Below are 20676 nucleotides of genomic sequence, written 5' to 3'. Positions count from 1 at the left end.
CAGAGCTTTATTAAGTCTACGTGACTGTCAGTTGAGTCTTGTATTGCTATACTGCACTCTCCTAAACTTGATAAATAGCACCTAGAATAAAGGAAAGAATAAATAAGGTCAAAGTAACAGTGAAATAATAAAAAATAAATGATTCAATGTGATCAGATTATTTGACTTTGCTAATGGTTATTGTTATTCCTGTTAAGAATCTGAAGTAATTAAACAGCCATATGGTTTTAAATGTACTCACTATTGCCTTTTTTCCCTCTTCTGGCCCATTTTGAATCATGATCTTAGCCCATATCTTGTAAATAATTTAAAAGAAATTCATTTTCAAAATTAAGCTGCTGATGAAGCTTCAAGTTCAACAAATAAAACATCAGTAGAGCAAAAATAAATTAATGACATCTCTTAATTACGTAATTTTCTGCTTGTGATGATAAGAATTGTGATTAAAGGATTGAGAAGAGCATTAGAGTTTTAATACATGTTAAAATATAGAAAGTAAACGTGCTGTTGTGATCTGGTGCTAAAACGGTGACCTGAGTGGGACTGAGGGAGTGAAACTAACTTGATTTGTTCGGGATAACAACGAGACTAAACAGGACTGACTGCGGTGCTGAGCTTTATTTTACTGAAATCGGTGATTGGCGGAAAAAAAATGTTTCTTTTAGCGAACCAACAGCACTTTAAAATTACTTTTTAAAAAAAAGGGATTTGTGTTTAAATATTTGTTTTAAGTTGTGCCGAGTGCATTTAGTGAACTGAGCAGAGGAAATAACACCAGCGGGGGTCTCCACAAAAATAGTGCAGGCAGGGGTGTGTCTAAGTGAGGACCCCGGTGCTCACTGGTCGTAGATTACCGCAGCATGTGGCAGAGCTGGTCAGCCCGTTATGGACTGACTGAGAGAGAGAGAGAGAGAAAGAGAGCGTGCGGCACCGCAGCAGACCTGTGTAAAGGCAGACAAACGCACAACGGAAGTCTCGGTGCTTTTACTTCAAAATAAAGGCTCGACTTTAAATGAGCGTCACCTACAGGCTTTGTGTGAGGGTTTTTATACTTCTCCGAGGTTTGACTTCAGCTAATATTTGTACTACTAGGATTTCTCCAGGGGTAAACATGAAATGCAGGGTGTAGGCTTGGTTTACTTTGGAGTCTGCTTATCTTTTTCTTGAACACCCATAAAGTTTCCATAGGTTTCTGCAGGTAATTCTATATAATCCATGGAGTGCTTTGAGTGCTCAAGTTGACTGTAAATATGATATTTAATTTCATTAAAGAAAAAAAAAGAGTTTTGGACAATCTTTTTGATCTGTGCTTCTAAAGTGAGCTCTGAAGTTAAAAAATGAGGATCTTTGACTAGAAATAGATCCAGTATAAAAACAACAGTTTGGGCAGATCTGTGTTGGGTGAACTCATGTTGACATAACAGAAGACCGAAAGTCCAAAGAAAAATACAAAAATATCTGGAAGAAGAGGCACAAGAAAGGAAGAGAAGGACCAGGGGCTTAAGGAGCAGATGTGGAAGATAAAGTCTAAAGTGGTCCCGGTGTTTACAGCAGCATTAGGAGCTGCAGTGGCTCCAGCAGATTCCAGAACTTCTCTGCACAGAAGAGTGGGAACTGTGCAGAATCATCAAACCCCTGCTAGTAGAGGAACCGAGCTTGAGGATCACAAACATAAACTCCAAGGAGGGAAAGAGAGCTTGTAGGGTAATGTGACTTTAAACTGACTGTAGGTGTAAATGTGAGTGTAAATGATTTCTCTCTGTGTTAGCCCTGTGACAGACCGGTAACCTTTCTACCTGTGACAGTCAGCAGCTCCAGCCCAACTCTTAATTGAATGAATGGAAGAAAATGGATATATAGGATTAAAAAAACGAAAATCTACAACATTAGGATGTTTGGATATGTTTTTATATGCTTTAACCTTTATTGAGCAAAACTTGAGCGTCTTTTAGGAAGTCTGCACACGCCGACCAACAGGACTCTGCGTCAAACCATTAAAGGGCTTAAATTTCCAAAGCAAACATCTTAACAGGCGTAAACCAAGAAAATTACATTTTAAGTAGACCTTTTATTTTGAAAGTCCCTACAGAAAGTTGTCTGTCCTTGTTCCGTGAGCTTGTCGGCGGTAGGAGGAGAATAGGGATTGCGGTCATAAACAAACACACGCAGTGGAGTCGGTAGTGTCTGTGGGGCTGTGCAGCAGCACTGGCTGACTTTCAGGGAAGCTGACCTTCTCGACCGGCATCGAGAAATCAGACCGGCTGAAAAAACCCGAACACGAAGAGCGGATTGTCTCCCACTCTCCCTCCCTCCCCTCGGAGTCGGCTTATGTGACACATTCACGTCCCGGCGGAGAAACGAGAGAAATATGACGGAGCTGAGGAAGCGAGGCGGAGGCGGAGCAGACCCTGACAGCGCCGATAATATCAGCGACAAGGTAAGGTGCACCTGAGAACGTGAAAAGACACCATTATCCGTGCGAGACCTCGCCCTGGAAACGAGTCCGGCAGGTTGTCGGAGGCTGAGCCGGGCCGGCCGGGTTGTCAGGTTAGCAGGGGAGCTACATAAGCTAGTTAGTTAGCCGCTTGGCTGCTGTCCGGTAATCCCGAAACAACCGAGACACGGTCACGGAAACGGCTCCGTGCTTTGAAACCACCGTTTGCCTTTTCGGTGTGAGCTCCTCGTCCTTTTCAGTGGCTGTCAGCGGGACAATTTCACAGTGTCACCGTGACACAGACTCATCAATGTCACTCCTGCAGGCTGAAAATTGGATTTGGATAATTACATTACAGTAAACAAACACGCAGAGATCGGAGGGCCTTTAAGCTTCAGTTTACTTTGCTACTCAACACGAGTGATTTTAAAGATTGTTTTGCAGTGATTTGACGTTCAGCTTGTTTATATTCATCATGTGATGTGATGGCTCCACTGATAAAAAAAAAAATCCTGTTATATAAACTATACTGTAGAGTAATAGAAAAATAGATTTCTCCATTATTGATCATCCTACCTGAGGTGTCCTCACTCACTTGGTTTGTGGCTTTACTACCAAGTAGTTTGCTTCTGCCCCAAATCCCTTAAAGTAGAATGAATTAGAATTTGAGGACAATGTGAAATTAATCTTTAAAAATAATTCTGATCTGCTCAAAATTAAGGCAGCACTTACACTGTAACACACAGCCGTTCAAACTTCAGAGATATCAGTGCAGTTAGGAAGACCAAGCGGTTGTGAATCAATTTCAGGTGCAGTGGTTTTGCAGATCATTGCTCTCTCTTCTCAGTCCTCCTGACTTTTTTTAGTGTCCTTGTCCTTGCTTGTATCTTGAGACCGTAGCTGCAGCCCTTTCATGTTGCACAGGTAGTCCAGGATGTGAACGGAGCTGCAGAAGAGTTTCATCCCAGCTGAAACAGAGGAGCAGTGCAGAATGAGGTGTCTGCTTTACAACAACTCGCCTCTTTCAGAAAGCGTGCCGTCACAGCTTGCAGGATATCCAATATCAGAAAAAGAGAGTCAGTCAAGGACTGTGTTTATGCTTCATCAGTGCCAGTGTGTGCACATTTTAGTCAAGGATCAACTCTTTTAAATATTTATCTTTGTTTATTATGAATGGAGAATTTCTTGGTGTTTCCTGAGGTTCTTTTTACCTTAGCATGCCTGAAATGTGAAGTTATTTGTTATATTTGATTTTTTGCCTTTCGTAACACATGTACTCCTGTGAAAAGAGAAAATGACCAGATAACTGACCAAAACAGTTTAAGTTTTTTTTTTTCTTAACCCCCCCTTTCTTTTTTTCCTCTATATGTTTAATAAATGATGAGAAATTCTGTTTTAGCACAAAAACTTGAGCTGTTTTCTCTTCATTTTGAGACTCTGGTCAGACTGAGGTTAAAATAAACATTATTGATTATTGAGCTCTGCGGCTGTTTGAATACTGCTCTGTGCTGCTGCTCAACACCCAACGTGTTCTTTATTTTGGGTCAATAAGAATCAGTTCCTCCTTTTCTTTTTCTTTTTGTCAGCTGGTTTTCCTTCTGTTGTATGTCACTTGTGATTTGTCAAAAATATCTGAGCCCTTTGTGAGACTGGTGCGATTGTTTCAGTGTAGTTTGTTGCTCACAGGTGTGATTCCCAAACCTAAGAATTACTCATTAGTAATTAGTCACTCATATGTTATATACATCTGTATGTGTTTGGTCCTGGTTACTGTTGCTTAGCTCAGCGTGTTTACTCGTTCTACCTCGCCTCACTCAAAGTGCATTCTTAGGGAGCAGCTGCAATCGGCCGTCTCGTGGAAGTCGACACAAGAGACGTACGAGAAGCAGGCGTAGGCAAAGCGTCACAGAAGACCCAATGAAAACATGATTTACCTGAGCAGAAAGGCACGCGTGTGCTGCAGTGTCTGGTTAGTTACTGGTTGGCATACATTCATAGTGATACACAGATAAGGTTAGCTGGAAATATTTGTCTTAAGGATAGTGATGTGAAGGTTACTTTGAAATCTAATAGTTTTATAGATCACTAGTTACACTGTTCAAATGTAATAACCAATGTAATCAAAGTCATGTGACCTATTTGAATACGTGTAACTACACGTCTCTTTAGTGTTTTAAACAGCACTGAAAGTGCTCGCGTCCACCTGCCTTGGTGGTGGTTAGTTGGTAGCAGGCTTAAAGCAGTGCACGCTGATCTGATTTTACTGTCAGTTGAGAAGAAGCGCAAATTCAAACAAGATCAGCCAAAACAAGATGGCCAGAGTTTGAGTATCAAATGAATGAAGCCTGTCTACACAGAGAGACATCCTCTCCGTGACCGTGTCACCACAGCTTTGTTCACCTACATTATCCTGAAATCTTCTAAGATAAGGCGTTCCTGCACAGCAGAAAGCTGCACAGGAACTGTTATGTTTCGCATAACAAACTGAGTTTTAATTTCATTTTAAGATTTGTTTCCTTACTGAGTAAAATCGTTTATTCCTTACTTTAATTCCTGTCAGTCATGCATGTTGCTAGTTACTCTCACACAGTGCTTCCAGATCAGGCTAATAAGTACTAATATTGTCACCGTTTCGTAGTTTGAGTGCCACAATTTTAGTGTAACAAATCAAGACATCTGTCTGTTCAGGCTTTAGATTATAACATTATGATTCTTTCACACGCGCACACACTTTGTCTGCTCCTGCAGGTATTACAGCTGTCTGAAGATTAGGTTTAGCATTTATTTTAAAAACTTTTACATCTTAACTATGTGAATAATGCCATCTGCAGCTCGTGACTTCCCCTGCTTTGAATTTGAAATTTCAGCAGTTGCTAACCAGCTAGCCCTGGTGCTGACTTACTGTGTTGCCGCTGTGGTCGTAAATCCTTCAGCAGCTTCTCAAAAAAGGTTCTTGTCCCCCTGCTTGGACGTGGACGTTACTTCTACTCCAGTGTCTCGTCCTGCAGCTTTTGCAGGGCAGTCCTCCTTTAGCTCTGGAGATCCAGACTTCTGAAACTCACGCGGGCGGGAAACTGGTGCATTCACGTAAAACGATAACTACCATCACCGTGTGGTGGAGTTGGAGTTCCTCAACAAAGACTCACGAAATAGTGGGGGAAAAATGTCACATGCACTTGCCCTCCTCCGCCACGAACTGAATCTCCATCTCAGTTAAACAGTTTGTAGTTGTTACGTATGTATGTCTCCTTAACCTTTACAAACTCAGTGCTCATATTAATCTGCAGACAAGTCAGCATTTTAATAAACTGTGCGATGTTTCCGAGATGATGCAGCATCTGCAGTGGTGTGTCTGCTACGCAAATAGCCGCTCAGCCACGACGTAAGTGCAGCTCATGTTTGATTAGGAAGTCCAATTCCGGTGGCTTAAAATCTTCCAGTTTGAGTGTAAAGGAAGAGGGATCGTGGGATCGGGATGTCTGATGATTCACAGGCAGCGCTTCCTGTTTTTGGAAACGAGCACTCGAAGTAACTTTTGTTTACAATCCCTAATTTCACTGTAATTAAATGGTTTGACCAATAGTTTACCAAATTTAAGGATACTGATTTTTTATTTATTTTTTTTGTTAAAATTTAGACCTGAAAATTTACAAACTGTTTTTTGTAAACGAGAGGTGAGATGAATATCGGCTCCTCTCCACACCAAACACCCGTTCCTGGCTGTTTTCTCCTTTTTCTTGGCACGTATCTGCAGATGGTGACAAATAAAGCCCTCATCAGTCAAATTACACCATGTAAACGCCTCTGTAAGGTAACTGTGAGGCATTCCTAATAAGAAACAGACGTGCAGATCCACTGGGTTTTAAAAGGCATGAGTCAGGCCTGTGTGTGTCTGTCTTGTTTTGGAGGTTAAAGGATCACTTTGCTGTCACACACCCTGCAGAAACACCCAAACAAAATGTCTTCACATGATCGGTGCTTTATGGAGTCAGCGAAAAGGTGTTTGTTTGGGGAAGCCAAGCCACAAATCCCACACGCACCCATATAGAGTATGTTTATGTATCCACAGCCTCTCTTTGTTCTCTCCAAAGCAAATATTTATTTTCAGTGGTTAGTAAGCAACACATACATCCTCAGTTGTGCTCAGTTCCGGTGTGGTCTGCGTTGTTTGCCGTGCAGGACAGTTAGCAGCTGCTCAGGACTCCACATGATGGGTGACCTTGGCCGGCTGTCTGCTGGCCGTCCCCGAAGCCTCCAGCAGCGGTGGCGGTAGCACCGGGACATTTAACGCTCTGCTGATTACAGCTTCATTTTTCTCAGCACTTGTTAGAAATGCTTTTGGACAGCAGGGCACTTTTTGCTCCAGCTGTCAGATAAGTTTGTTTATTTAGTGTTTATTTATTTGTTACTTATTATTATTATTTATTTATTATGACAATAATGTCGTAATAACTCCATGGCATGATCGCAGACTTTGAATCTAGCAGCGGTTAGATGATCAGAATCATAAAATCGTACCTCAGACCACACATACGGTCTGGTGTAGCATGTGCTCACTGTGTTTGTGCCACGCTTACAGTTGAAGAGATCTTAAATCACTCACATGATGTCAGAAAGTTTATTTATTTGCTAACATTTTAGCCTCTGAAGTATAGCTGATTTTGAAAGTCTCAAAAACCCCACAAACTAACAGAAGCTAAGTACAGGGATCGTCCAGGATGTTGGGGTTGGTTCTGGTACAGTTAAATCATCAGAGGACTAACAAGTCAAGCTAGTAGCCTAAAAGCACAACGTATCTAGGACTAGGATACTCACTATGGTGACTAATTTACTTGTCATTTCTATGAGAGACAAAAATTAGGCTAGTCGACATAGAGAGAGGGAAAGTTGGGCGAAGCCACCTGGCACAACTGTATCTTTGATGTCTTGAGGCTTTGTGACATTTCTGCACTTGTAGCTGCCTTAAAATCATACAAATAAAATAATACGTTCACCTGACTGGTATTTCTGGTCCAACTTAATTATACGTCTCTTCCTGTTCGAAGGACATTTTTCCTCCCCGCTGTCTCCACCTGCTTGCTCGTGGGGGATTAATTAGGGTTTCCTCTAATGTTACAGGATCTTTGCCTTGCAATAAAAAATGAAATGAAAAGGTGACAGTGTAACAGGCAGCCTCTTTTTTTCACCCATCCAGCTGTATTGATTTCTCTATTGAGCATTTCAGTTGCTCGCAGGCACCTCTGATTTCATGTGGCTCGCACTGCGTCGTGCTGCAGCGCTGCTGACAGAGGTGCAGCTGGGGGAAAACGCTACTTCAGATCAATAATTGTGGTGATTAGCAGAACTCTTTGCAGCACTAATGGAGGGACGTGCTGAACTGTGCGAGCCCACAGTGGCAGAAGCCTCCTACCTTTGACCAAAGCCTCGTGCTGCTGCTGTCTGCTGGTCAGGGTCTTAACATTGTGTATATACAGTGTGTTTGTTATGCGATTAAAGTTAGCCTTTACTGTCAATCCTATCTTGACATTCTCAGATACTTCTACATATCTCAAATCATCAATGCATCAAGCAAACACAGACCAGGAAGCTCCTTTTTATCTGCAGGATGCATGTTATTGAGCAGTATACATGCTTTTAGATATTGAGCATTTAATTTACTTAACTTAAAAAAAACATTTTGGTCTTTGTAATAGGATTGCTCTTGAGATTTTTACCATCTCATAAAGTACCACAGTATGAAAGCGGGAAACAAAGTGTGCAGCAAGTTGATGAGCCTGAGATTTCATTAGATTCTTTTCCAGTGTTTTCTTTTTATTTTCTATTTCTATAAATAAGCAGAAACACACGGTGTCGTAGCCGTCATTTATTTTTTACCACAGTATCTGCAAATCTAGTCCATAAATACTTTCAAGCCCATCCTCATTTACCAAAGCTGAAACAGTGATTTCCTTCTCATTTCTGCTCGTGTTTGGCAGTTAATTTTCTCACAGCTAATTGGTTGGAGAAGAAGGTTGGAATGAGATCTTGTGGTTTTATTTTGTACTTGTTCAGCCGTTTATTAAGGCTGGCAAAATAGTGCAAAAATAAAAGGCAAAGATGAAACTAAACAATAACCTAAACTGCATGACCTAAGATTAAAGCATGAAAAAACCTGGAAACATGACATGAACATAGCAGACAACCAGACAAGGAATGAATGAAAACACACAGGAGGGGAAGTGGAAACACACGGAGAAACAGCTGACACAAATGAACATAACAACGTCACAGGGGAAGAGTAAAACTACACACACTGAAGATAGAAACACAAGACCTCTTCAAAATAAAACAGGAAACATAATGAGATGACATGACAACACGAACTCGACAACATGAGACACATGAAGGGCGAGTGAGACTTAAACACAGGGGAATCTAATAAACAATGAACTGTAACAGCAACCTTGGCATAATAGAAATGAACTTGGATAACCTAAAGAACTTAAACATAAACCATAAACGTCAAAATATATTGATACTCAAAACGCTGGGTCACATGACCCAGGATCATGACATCCACATGTTAAAATGTGTTTGCACAACTTAAGTCAGGTGCATCTATACCCGAGCACCCAAAGCCATAGGAGAAAGCGCTGTATGAGTGGGTGAATGTGGCTTGTAAGAAAAGGTGCTTTTAGTCCTCAGAGTAGGAAGGAGCTGTACAAATACCAGTTCATTTACCATCTTGTCCGGTCTTTTCCAGGATGGTAATGCTTCTTTCCTGAAGGTCATGAGGGGTCACTGAATATTTTGATCAGGATTCTTAAGTAGACGGTGCTTCTTCATCTAACATCATCTTTTGAAGCTGTGGCTTTTCAAATAAACTTTACGTTGTTTTTTTACATTAAATTTGTCACCAGTTTAGCTCCAGATGTAAAATTCTTCCCACCTCCTTTAGTGGCTGCGCTAAAAACAGCAACAGCCAACGCAGCTGTTTCAAGTAGCTTTGAGATGAAAAAGTATGAGATGTGGCGCGAGCTGCTCGTCACTCGTCCCTCTTTTAGATCGCCTCCTCCCTCCTCACACTTGTGCAGCAGAGGCATTAATATCCAGGAGGAGGACAAAGATGACAGTGGAGGAGAGCTGAGCTGCAAGGACGGCCAATGAGCTGCTGCTGCTTGTGGCTCTAGAAAAACATGGGCATCCTGAATCAATGACGTTTTGCATACACCACCTGCTGTGGTTGTTTTCCTGTTTCATCTTTCTCTGTTATCAGTTTGCACATGTTCACTTCTCATGATAACAGGTACTCAGGATTAGGCTGACCCTTAGCGCAACTTGGACTGATATCACAGATATTTGCAGCATTGAAGGGTTTGACTGTGCAGTGATTACACAGCAGTTGGCTCGTGTTGCTGTATAAACAAAGGATTAACCGTGTTTGACAGTTTCATTAAGAAGCTCGAATACGTTCATCTAGATTAGGGCTCAATGTTGCAGCTCTGCATGTGGTCGTGAACAATGCTGAGGCCTGCTGCTCCATGGAAACGGTTTCTCAACTGTCGACAGGCTGACTCAGCTGCAGAACATGCCACCAGTCTATGGTCACTGGGCAAACATTGGTAAATGATAATGATGAAAGATTTTTTTCTAATGAAAAACAGCAGCAACAGTGTTTGCTGCTTATTTATATGGTTATATGGGTGACCACATTAACAGCCCCATGTTTTTATTCTTCAGCCTTGGCTACATATGAAGTGATTGACTTGCTGTGCATTGCTTTGCAGTAGTGAACAGCTTAATGTATTTACTACTCGCTTGTGTCATCGACAGTATACTTCACTCCCACTGCACAATTGTTTTTCAATTGCTCACCTTCAAGTTGAGAAACATTACCTGGCTACCTGTCTCGTGTTGCCTGTTATATTGCTACAAGTCCCCTTTAGACTCTGCTAGAGTGGCTTTGCATGATTCACAGTTTGTAATAATCCTTGTGTGTCCTGTACCAGGACTTGGTGCAGCTCCTAAATTCACCTTCTCTCTGAAACAAACTATTTAACACATTCCCATTTTAATAGGATCTTTGTTTCAATTGAACTTTCTTCTGATTGGCCGCCTCTCATAAACGGAAGGTTTAAACGGCAGGTGGGAGGGGCTTCTGTGCTCACAGCCAGAGCTCTCTGCCTGAGATGGCCATATCTGCAACATCATACACAGCCAAGGGTAGGAAAAGCTGTCTGAAACAAAGCATTACTAAACTACAGTGAAGAGACGCGTGACAGGTTCTCTATAACTAAACTGGAAATTTATCAGGTCGATAACAGTAGTATGATTAGAACCCTAATATTATGAGGTAGATAACAAGTTATATTGTAATTTGATTTCAGATTATTCTCTATTCTCTTTGGTCTTCTGAGTACTGAAAACATGATTTATTTATTTATTTTTTGACAATCACAATCAAAAACATGTTTCTGCATTTAAAAATGAACAAATAGTTTGATATCAGACCTGTTACTGTTACTGTTTCCATCTTCACTCTGACGTTTCTTTGATTCCAACAGATTTCCACGGGGGAGGGAAATCGAATCTTTTACACTGTGCACTAGTCTATGGTGTGTCTGCCCAAATCTAATTTTATTGTAAAGTCATCTGAGGCTTCAGGAGTGCAGTGGAGTGAAAGGGAAAAGCAGCTCAGTGTTTTCTTCTGTTAGTGATTCTGCTGCGGGGATGCCAAACGAGGAATGGGGATTAAAATACTCCTGTTGTAGCACAATTCAAGGGAAAAAGCTTGACAACAGCATTAATCTCATTGTGGTAGTGATTAGGTAATTATTAGTCGTCTAACTAACAGTATTTGGGTTGTGTAGATTTACTACGCCTGTGGTGGCGTCTAATCAAACATGATAACTGCTCTTATTGCTTTGTGATGGTTACTTCTATGTGACAGGAAATTGTTAAATTTGACAGTCTGATGTGCGTCAGCTTCAGTAGTTTGAGCCTGCTGATAACTCCTTGGTTGAAAACTGAATGAGTCTTATTGTCACTTCATCGCTAAGCCAATGTTCCAGAGATCCGGTTTTAAACAGTGATGTTTTTATTTCCCTTTTTAGTCAAGATTTGCAAGCTGCCCTGCCAGGTAGGCAGTGTTTCAGTCTCCTCATTAAAACCTGAGTGGATTTCTACAATTACACCTCTCCTGCCACGAACGGCAACTTAAAGTGAACCCAGAGCCTGCTCCCACTTTCAGTGCTTTCTCAGTTAATTACATCTGGCCGCGATCAGGGACCTCATTTCCAAACGAATACCTCCGGTTTAACCCTCATGGCCCTGCTAACCATATTTAGCAGCGTTTGAATAAAAACAACCATGAAAGGCAAAAAATGGCTAAGAACATCACCGAGCTGCTCGGGTGGATAGGACATCCTAATCCCCAGATAGATGTGTGAGCTGACTTTAAAAATAGCTTCTTTTTGTTATAAGACAGACCATGACTGATGTTGACGAGAGCAAAACGGCTTCTAGGATGTCACTTAGAGGAGTTTTCCACATTAAGCCTGCTAAATCTGGAAATGCATAATGTTCTCTCAGTTTGTTCTTACTGACTCAGTAAATTGTAAATGAGGGCTAACTCTCAAAGATGTCTCAAGTTCCCAAAACAAAGCTTCCCAGGAAGTCTGTTATATTTTTTGTCCCTGCAGTGTTGAGGCATCAGCTGTGTGACTGTGGGTGCTGCTCACTGAGTTTAAATCCAGATTAAAGATTCATTATCAGCTGTAAAGATGTTTGCTTCAGGGCAGAAGCCTGTTAACCTCGCAGCACCAGGTGTAGACTTTCAGCTCTCTGCTGCCGAGCCAGTAAGGCTCCTGAGATTGTAAACAAACCTTTAAGGGAAATTTCACTCATTATCTTGGTTTAGAACATCTGTCATATTCAGGACAGCAAAACAAATTACTTCATAGAAATGTAGAATTTGTGGAGTTAAGTCTACTTTTGTAAAATTTCTGTATGTTATAGTAAATGGAAACTGTTTACAGTAGTGTCCAACATTCTTGAGTCACCATTAGGCTTCAGTGAGCAGTAGAGGAATCACCTGAAAGGCGAGATGCATCTGTCGGGTCTTTGCTAGATTTTTCCTGTTTTGTTTTAGATGGTGTTCATCTGATGTAGCAGGTTTTTCTAGACCTGCTGCTTCTTCTTTTTCCCCCTCATTTGTCCAACTTCATCAAATTGTTTTTAAAGGGCCCGCTGCACACCGTGCTGAGTTTAAGACTAATAATGTATTTTTGCAGCAGGCCTAAAGATACAGTTTAAAATTGTCTATTGACTTAAGTTTTCTCTTATTTGTAGACAGCACTGGTTCATCCTTGAGTCAGATGTCTTTCTTATGCTCGAATGCTTCAATCAGCTTAAAAAAACAAAAAAATGTCTTTGAAAAGTCTCATCTGCAGGGACTGGACTGGAAATGAGTGAAAAAGCAGCCACAAATTTAAAAGCTCTCTGAAAAGCCTGCAAAACTGTTGCACAAGAGCAGTGGGAAAAAATACAAGTCTGACTCCTTTGAAAGAAAATGTAAAGAAGTGGGTGGTGGCTGAAGAATTTTGCACAGTATAATAATCTTAATCTCTGTGACATTTTCACAATCCTAATCTGGACCAATCACGTAATCACAGCCAAAGTCACGAGACGGGGGGAAAATCTGATGCCGTCGTAAACGTAAAAACCAGCCTAACATTGAGTGACATGCTGTGAAGTGTCACAACTGTAGCTCAAACTTGGGAGAGAAATGCGTTAGTAAAAGCTTAGTTACCTATGGTAACGAAGAAATTGTTAGTGAGATGTGTGTCCTTTATTAATGTATAATCCTGTTTGACCGATCCAGCCTCAGAGGACACAAACACCAAGTCTGCTCTGTCTCTGTCCTCCCCTGTAGGGGCTAAACTGACCTAATTAAAGTGCCGTCTGCTCAGCCTCATGTTGATGTTCTTAGTTTAGACCTGACTCCTGCAGCGTTTACCTGTTTACCCATTTCAGGAGCTCTCAGTGTAACTCTTTCATGATGAGATGTCAGAGACCTGTTTGTCAGGTGCAGACTTGCTCTGTCTGAAGTCAGTATTTGAATATCTCTGTGTTCTCGGCAGGAGGCTGATGGCGATGACAGGTTGGGGCTGGCAGGTGACGCAGAGGGAGAATGTGATGGCGACTCCAAAGCAGACACTCCAGATTATCCTCTCTCCACAGCAGACACAGACAACACTCCAGAATGCCTCAACAAAGCTCTGGAGGGGCTGCCGCCCAGGTAAACAGTCCTCAAACGCAGAAACCCACATGCCAGAAAACATTTGTGCTCAAAGCGTGTCTTTTTGATATCCGTGCTTATAAATTACTCACAATCCCACAGCTGAGCTGGAATGCAGAACCACAGGGGTATGATAATATTAACACGTAGCCAAACTAGTTTGAATCTCCGCATGAGAGTCTATCATAGCTCAACAAGCTTTGTCCAAGATGGTAGCAATTCATTAAAAATGAATGAATAGTGTTCTATTGTTTAACTGTAGGAGTCTGTTTATGGTCTGTCAGAAGTAGTTATAACAGTGCAGATGCTCTCTGGGAAGATATTTGGAGAGCTGCAGGTGATTGTTGGCATAAAAAGCGGCAGAAATAGTTACAAAGTTACAAAGAAGTTCAAAGCAAGTGAGGGTTTTTATTAATAGTAGGGCTAAATGTTACTAGTTCACTAGACAGTTATTATGCTTATGTTCAGCTTTATATTCTTATGTTTGGACTGTTCAAAACAATCCTTTTCTTTCTTTGTTGTTTTTGTAAAATAAGAAGCCCCTCACTTGTCCTCTGTCTCAGGTTGTTTAACCTCCCTTCAGCTTTCCTTTAATCTCACCTTCTGAGAGCAGCTCGTAGGGTTGGAACCAGAGATGACCATATTAGGGATTTCCACTCTGTGATAACATATAGAGGCAAGAGCAATAAAAACTAGGCTAGCTCAGCTGAAGTCTGAGGTTTTGGCTCTCAGGGACTACTTATACATGAATGTATTTTGCCTTTTTTAATATTCACCATTGGATACTAGAGGTGGGAATCACCATACATCCCACAATACGATATTATCACAATACTTAACGCACGATACGATATTATTGCAATTTTTTAAAATATTTTGCGATATTCAGATTCTGTACATAAAGGTAAACTTTATCAATATTCATTTTATCTAATAACAAAGTCTCGCACTCAGTCTTTCTCTCATTTCAGTTTTATTGTTGACAAACTGAACGGTTTGTATTACAGTCTAGTCCAACTTAACTGAATGCAACCATCTGGTACAATTATAGCTATTCTGAACTATGCAATATGAAAACTATGCAGCCCCTTCAGCAACTGAAGAATTTGAAAGTAAATTAAAACAAAATATAATTTTACATTAAATTAAAAAGTTTTAAACTTAATTAAAATAAAACATGTCTTAAATTAAAATAAGTAAACTGTCGTGTTTATTGCTGCCAAAAAAAACGTTAAACACATTTGGACAGTGTCAGGATTCTTGTTCAGAAAAAGGAGCTGATCAACATGCTCTGAAGTCAGAGCATGTTCCAGTCCACAAAAACTTTTTTTTGTAACAAAATATCGATTTCTGCTGTCCCTGTATCGATACATTATTAGCAAACAAAATATCACGATACTACAAAGTATCGATTTTTTCCCCCACCCCTATTGGATACAGTGCATATCTGGCAGAAAAATGAAAAAAATGAATAATTGTACTTTTAATACTTGTACCCCTGCCTTTTAAAAAAGCCATTCATATTTTATAAATGTACAACACCAGATAATTTGACATATAAAACAAGAATAGTTATTATTTTGAATATTTTCAGGTGGCTCTTAAATACACACATATACTAACAGTGTTCATCTTCCTCCATTAGATTATGTTCAGTTTTGACTTAAAAAAAAGACTTGAAATAATCATTAAGTCATTTGATTATTAAGTATAAAGTATAGATATCCCTGTGTATACAGTGTAAATATAACAGATCCGATCAACAGATCAATATAAAGATCAAATTCATTCTAAGTGCAGTGAATCGTTTGCATGTTGGCTGTTCTGCTGTTCGTTGACACAGTTTAAAGATTTCTAAGTGCGGCTCAGGTGACCTGACGAAACCTGACGTGCATTTTAAATGTTCTTCTGCTGTAATGTTCAGCTGTAAGAGGCAGTTTTCCCTCTGAGTTATGAGAGCACCTCAGTGAGGTGATTGTTTACCTTTCTGGTATAAATGTAGGTTAATTTGAGCAGAAATAGATTCTTACTGTTTGAACATGCTCTTATTAATGCAGTGAAAGTGAATTTGCAGCTATTTCAAAGAACTCAGCTCCAAGAGTTCAATAAATTACTTTGTGACTGCTGATAATTTTAATTTGACTATCTATCGACATGTAATCCCGACTGATAAATTATATTTATGAGTTGGGACTCTTTTATTCAAAGCGAGTGGCAGAAGCGATGGCACAGAAGGTTTGCATACGCCTACAGTGATTATGTTATAATATATGCAAATAAACAAACACAGCACTGAGATGGCTTTTAGATCTAAAAGCTAACCTAGTGGTGAGGTTTGCCTGGAAAAAAATCCACATGACCTTTTTTGTTGGTACTCATGTCAGTAGCATGCACTCTGGTACAATGAAGCAGGCGGAGCACTGCTTTCTGTTTGGTAAAGAAGAAAATGTGATTTTATTTTTATATACAGGTCGTGTATACAGTATAAACCTCTGTAAATAAGCAGGAGAAATACCTTAATATATAATAATATTTTGTGATAATACTCTTTATTTATGGGCTAATGTGATGTATTTCGAGGTAAGACACTAAATCCTGGTGAAGTCTGGGAAACACATTGAAATCTGGACTTTACCCCTGTAATCAGTAAAGGAGCCACTGATATATAGTTCTTGCACTATGAAAATTCCTTGAACAAGGAGGTCACTTACACTTTGAACAGGTTTGAGTCCTCAGCTCCTGAAACAGGTCAGCTTTATGGTCATTTGGTCACATTTCAGTAGAATTGACAGTGTTTGTGTTACACTTACAACACAGCGCAGGTCTAAACTTAAAGCTTAACGTTCAGACTGTGTTTGGTGCATCTTTGGGAGTTGCTTCATCCATGTTAGTGGCCCTAAACAGCAGAGAGATGCATAATATTTGATTTCACAAGCTCCCTTGGCTCAGCGGCAGCACCACACACCCTACTGTTACGCTTCGTGTGCCTGGGAGCAGGTGATGCAAATTGTGTAATCGGAGAGCACATTATACTTTCCCACTGAATTATATTTAGTGACTCATCATTTTGTGAGTTTGTGAGAAGAATGAAATCTGCATTTGATTTTCTAATGGAATATTCTTCTCGCTCTTATTTTGAAAGTTCAGTAGCTGCTTGCCGTTCATTGGCCAGGTTGCTGTTGTGGTGGTCTTCAGTATAATTCAGTAGTCCATGTTTTCTCTGGAAATGCACAGCAAGCAGAAGAACCTGCAGCAGGAGGAGAGCTCACACATGAACATAGCATCCGGGCAGAACATGGACTGCTGTAGTCCAAGATGGTGGAGTTCATCCCTGGAGAGCAGCTGTCTGTATTCGTTTCATTCTGGTGGACCTGGCACATACAACATGTGCAAATAAGTGATTTTTTAAAAACTACACAGGTGTTTTCCAAGCAGACTCTTCCAAACATTACTATGACAGTTAAAAGCAGTCGTTCATGGAGTCTGCAGAGTGAATGATTGTTTGAATGAGTTTAATAGAGCTGGTGCAAACACTGCTTGTTGCTGTGTTTGTGAGTGAAACAAGTATTTTGTAGGTTTAATTATCGTGTGCGCTGCGGCAGTCACTGCCACTGTCTTGGGTTTGTCTGGATCAAGTTGTCACTGAATGTTTGAATGACAAAACTCATTGCTTTAAAACATTAATGAAGCTGGCAAAGCTACATATCCCATGTCTGACATGCTCTTTATATACAGATGAGGAGTGGAGGATGTGAGCAATGAAGGCCAGGTCACAGGGCTTAAAGGCTCACGAGGGGAGAAGCGACTAATCCCTGCAGACTGACCGTTGGAGCCACTGTGCTGCAGAGAGAGAAGGAAAGGACAGGAGGAATGAAGGGAGACGAGATATTCAGAGAAGAAGACTCAGATGGAGGGAGGGGGAACGAGCAGTAGAGTGAATCAGAATCAGAATAGAGAGCAGACGTATGGGCTGAGCAGAATGACCCGGCAGAGAAGGATGGACTCGAAGGTGAAAAGAGAGGGAAGGGATGTAAATGCAGCCAGCGCGATGGTGGATGGAGTGTGAGCACAGCGCAGACTGGAAACAGCAGCAGCTTTTTTTCATGATGCAGCTGTTTTTCAGCTCCATTCACACGGCGAGCAGCGGGCTCTCTGCCCTGCGTGGCTGCTGTGCAGCTCCCTGATAACTGCTTTAAAAAAGGACCCGGCTTCTTTCCATAATTGCAATCATGCTGTGCTTGCAGTGCAGGTAGTGCTGCTAAAACATAAAGCTGAACATAAGCATATGTCGTTAGGCCTTAAAGACCAATTACCACTAAGCCTTAGCCTAAGCTACTACTCGCAAACAACATATGCTAAACATCTTTATGCGCTATTAAAAGCAGGCCTTATTTGGGCCAACTCATTCACCACATGAGTGCAGATGTTACAGCAAAAGTCATAATCCCTGGAGCTGTATGCAGTAGCCCAGTAAACCGCACGTAATGAACTTAAAATGTCAATAAATGCATGTAGATGACAGTGAGGTGTCAGGGTGAGCTTCAGGCTGTTTTTGACCATAAAGCTTGGTCCCTGCACGCCAGCAGTCAGATGGGGTAAAGAGAGCAGCAGGCGGCAGTGAACTTGGACGCCATGATGTTAGACATAACTGCGGCCAACTGCAGCCCGGGAGGGTAACCCTGAGTGATAAATGGTTCACCTGTAGCGACCTTATGAATTTTACTGATATACAAACAAGTCATCATGAAAATTCCTGCACAGCACCTCGATATTCTTAAGAAGCAAACTGTGGACTGTCATCTTTTTCCTCCTTTGACTTTCAAACCAGTGGCATTTCATTCATTTTGAATGAGAACTCAAAACGTCTTTAGTGACTTATTATATATATTATTATTAATTCTGTATAATATATTATTAATTTTAGTTCTAATTTCTAATCTCCACAGATGGAAGAACTACTGGATACGAGGCGTTCTGTCATTAGCCATGATCTCTGGCTTCTTCCTCATTATATATATGGGACCTATTGCTCTTATACTTGTGGTAAGTGTCGTCTTTGTTCTGTACCGTTTTTGTAAAAACACAGAATGAAGCTCATAGTTTGAATCTGTTGCTCGTGGCTGAACTTTGTTCTTATGTTTCCGCTTTGCTCCCATCATCTGACCCAGGTCATGTCTGTCCAAATCAAGTGTTTCCAAGAAATTATCACCATTGGCTACAGAGTTTACCATTCCTATGACCTGCCATGGTTCAGGACACTAAGCTGGTAAGGAAAATGGGTTTCACAGAAAAAGAGCTGATACTTTGATGTATTTTGAACAGAGGGTTCCTCTTAAATGGATAGCTTGTTTTCTTTGAAGAGGGGATGCATGAAGTCTTTATCCAGTAGTCAGTGCATTGCCCAGACTCTGTTTGTGGACACGTCACTAAACCTTAAAAGGCCCATTGATTGGTAAACTGTATGTAGTTATTTGTGAAAATTAGTTTAGATCTGAGCTAACCTGCTTATCATAAACTAATTAATGCAGCAGCTAATTAGACCAGCAAACTATATGTTCGGTAAGATTCTCTTTTTTTATCTGGTAGCTTTGGATGGATATAACAGCTCAAGTTCAGTACAGTCTGACAGCTAAACCCCTGAAAATGTAACATGCACACAGCCACAGCGACATCGTCCACGTAAAGCTGTGAGTGAAATGTTTACACTGTCGCCATGTTTGTGTTTGAGAGTTAGATTGGGACAGTGCACATTCATTCACTAGTGTACTGTTGAGCTGAAGGGTTCCTATAGACTTCTATTGCAGCTTGAGGAGTCGCCCCCTGCAGGCCATCAGGGGAAATACATGTCAAAGACATTGTTTATTTACAGTCTGTTAACCATCTAATAACAGTTTTTATTGATCTAGAGATAACATACATGCTTGTTTTATAGCCTCGAAGGGGACAGCACATGTGCTTTGACTTGTTTTGGGAATAAGCAAAAGAACAATAACAGCAGGATTTTGAAATTCACCGATTGTCACGTAAGAAGTATTTTTAATCTTTTGTTCTTGATCTGATGGCTTCCAGTTCACGTCATGCTTTCACCACTTTTATGCAGTTTTACATAAACAAAATACTCCCAGATGTTTCTCCTTTAATAAAAACCAGTAAGTGCTATGTAGAAAAACAGGTTTTTGTGTCCCCAAGTAGTGTATTGAGGATTAAGGACTATTAGTACACTCAACATTATCAAAAGAAAAATAAATAAATTCCAAAACTCAAATACCGAAGCCCCCAGGCCATCTGAATGTTAGCTCTATATTCATACTGAGCTGTCTTTCTGGTATGTAAGGAGATTTAATAAAGTCCCATTTTAAGCCAGCAATGTTTGTGGCATCCACACATCATTAAACTCTGCTGTGCTGTCAGAAAAACGCTGAGTCAAGCCAGCTTCTTCTGCAGTTACTTTCTCTGTCTGTGCAACGCCTCCTTTCCCCCATGACGACTACTTTGCTCCTATTTTTGTTGCAGTGTTTTTGTTGTTACTTTGCATACACAGCACACACCCCCACGGGATGCGACATTGCAGCCGAGAGCAAAGATCACTGCCATGCTGGAAGTAAATGAAAGCTAATTGAAACTTGCCCCTTTCATCAAAGCCATCCCTCATAACACCATGCACGACCAAACAGTGCAGGTCAATGTACAGTGGGCAAGAAACACTGGTAGACACACAAACCCTCTGACCCACACGGGCAACAATCCCTGAAACATACTGAGGAAACGGATATCAAAGCATGAATGTAGAGGAAAACTAATTCCCTTTGTTTTCTGCCTCAGGTACTTTCTGATTTGTGTCAACTACTTCTTCTATGGAGAAACTGTTGCAGATTACTTTGGGGCTCTGGTACAGAGGGAGGAACCTCTGCAGTTCCTGGCTCGATATCACCGCTTCATCTCCTTCGCGTTGTACCTCGCAGGT

The 20676-nt window shown here is 40.8% G+C and overlaps 1 protein-coding gene across 1 annotated transcript in view; it reads left to right on the top strand.

The window, feature by feature from the left end:
• The first annotated feature begins 2105 nt into the window (after window positions 1-2105).
• The window catches only part of cds1 (CDP-diacylglycerol synthase (phosphatidate cytidylyltransferase) 1), a 30777-nt gene continuing 12206 nt past the window's right edge, over window positions 2106-20676 (top strand). The window contains exons 1-5 of the mRNA XM_026186375.1: window positions 2106-2437; window positions 13555-13712; window positions 18659-18755; window positions 18881-18978; window positions 20535-20674. Of these exons, the coding sequence (XP_026042160.1) occupies window positions 2369-2437; window positions 13555-13712; window positions 18659-18755; window positions 18881-18978; window positions 20535-20674 (562 nt within the window). The 5' untranslated portion in view covers window positions 2106-2368. The remainder of the gene's footprint in view (window positions 2438-13554; window positions 13713-18658; window positions 18756-18880; window positions 18979-20534; window positions 20675-20676) is intronic.

Source organism: Astatotilapia calliptera, chromosome 12 (genome assembly GCF_900246225.1).
Source record: "Astatotilapia calliptera chromosome 12, fAstCal1.2, whole genome shotgun sequence".
Taxonomy (NCBI): domain Eukaryota; kingdom Metazoa; phylum Chordata; class Actinopteri; order Cichliformes; family Cichlidae; genus Astatotilapia; species Astatotilapia calliptera.
This window is presented reverse-complemented; position numbering and strand designations above follow the sequence as displayed.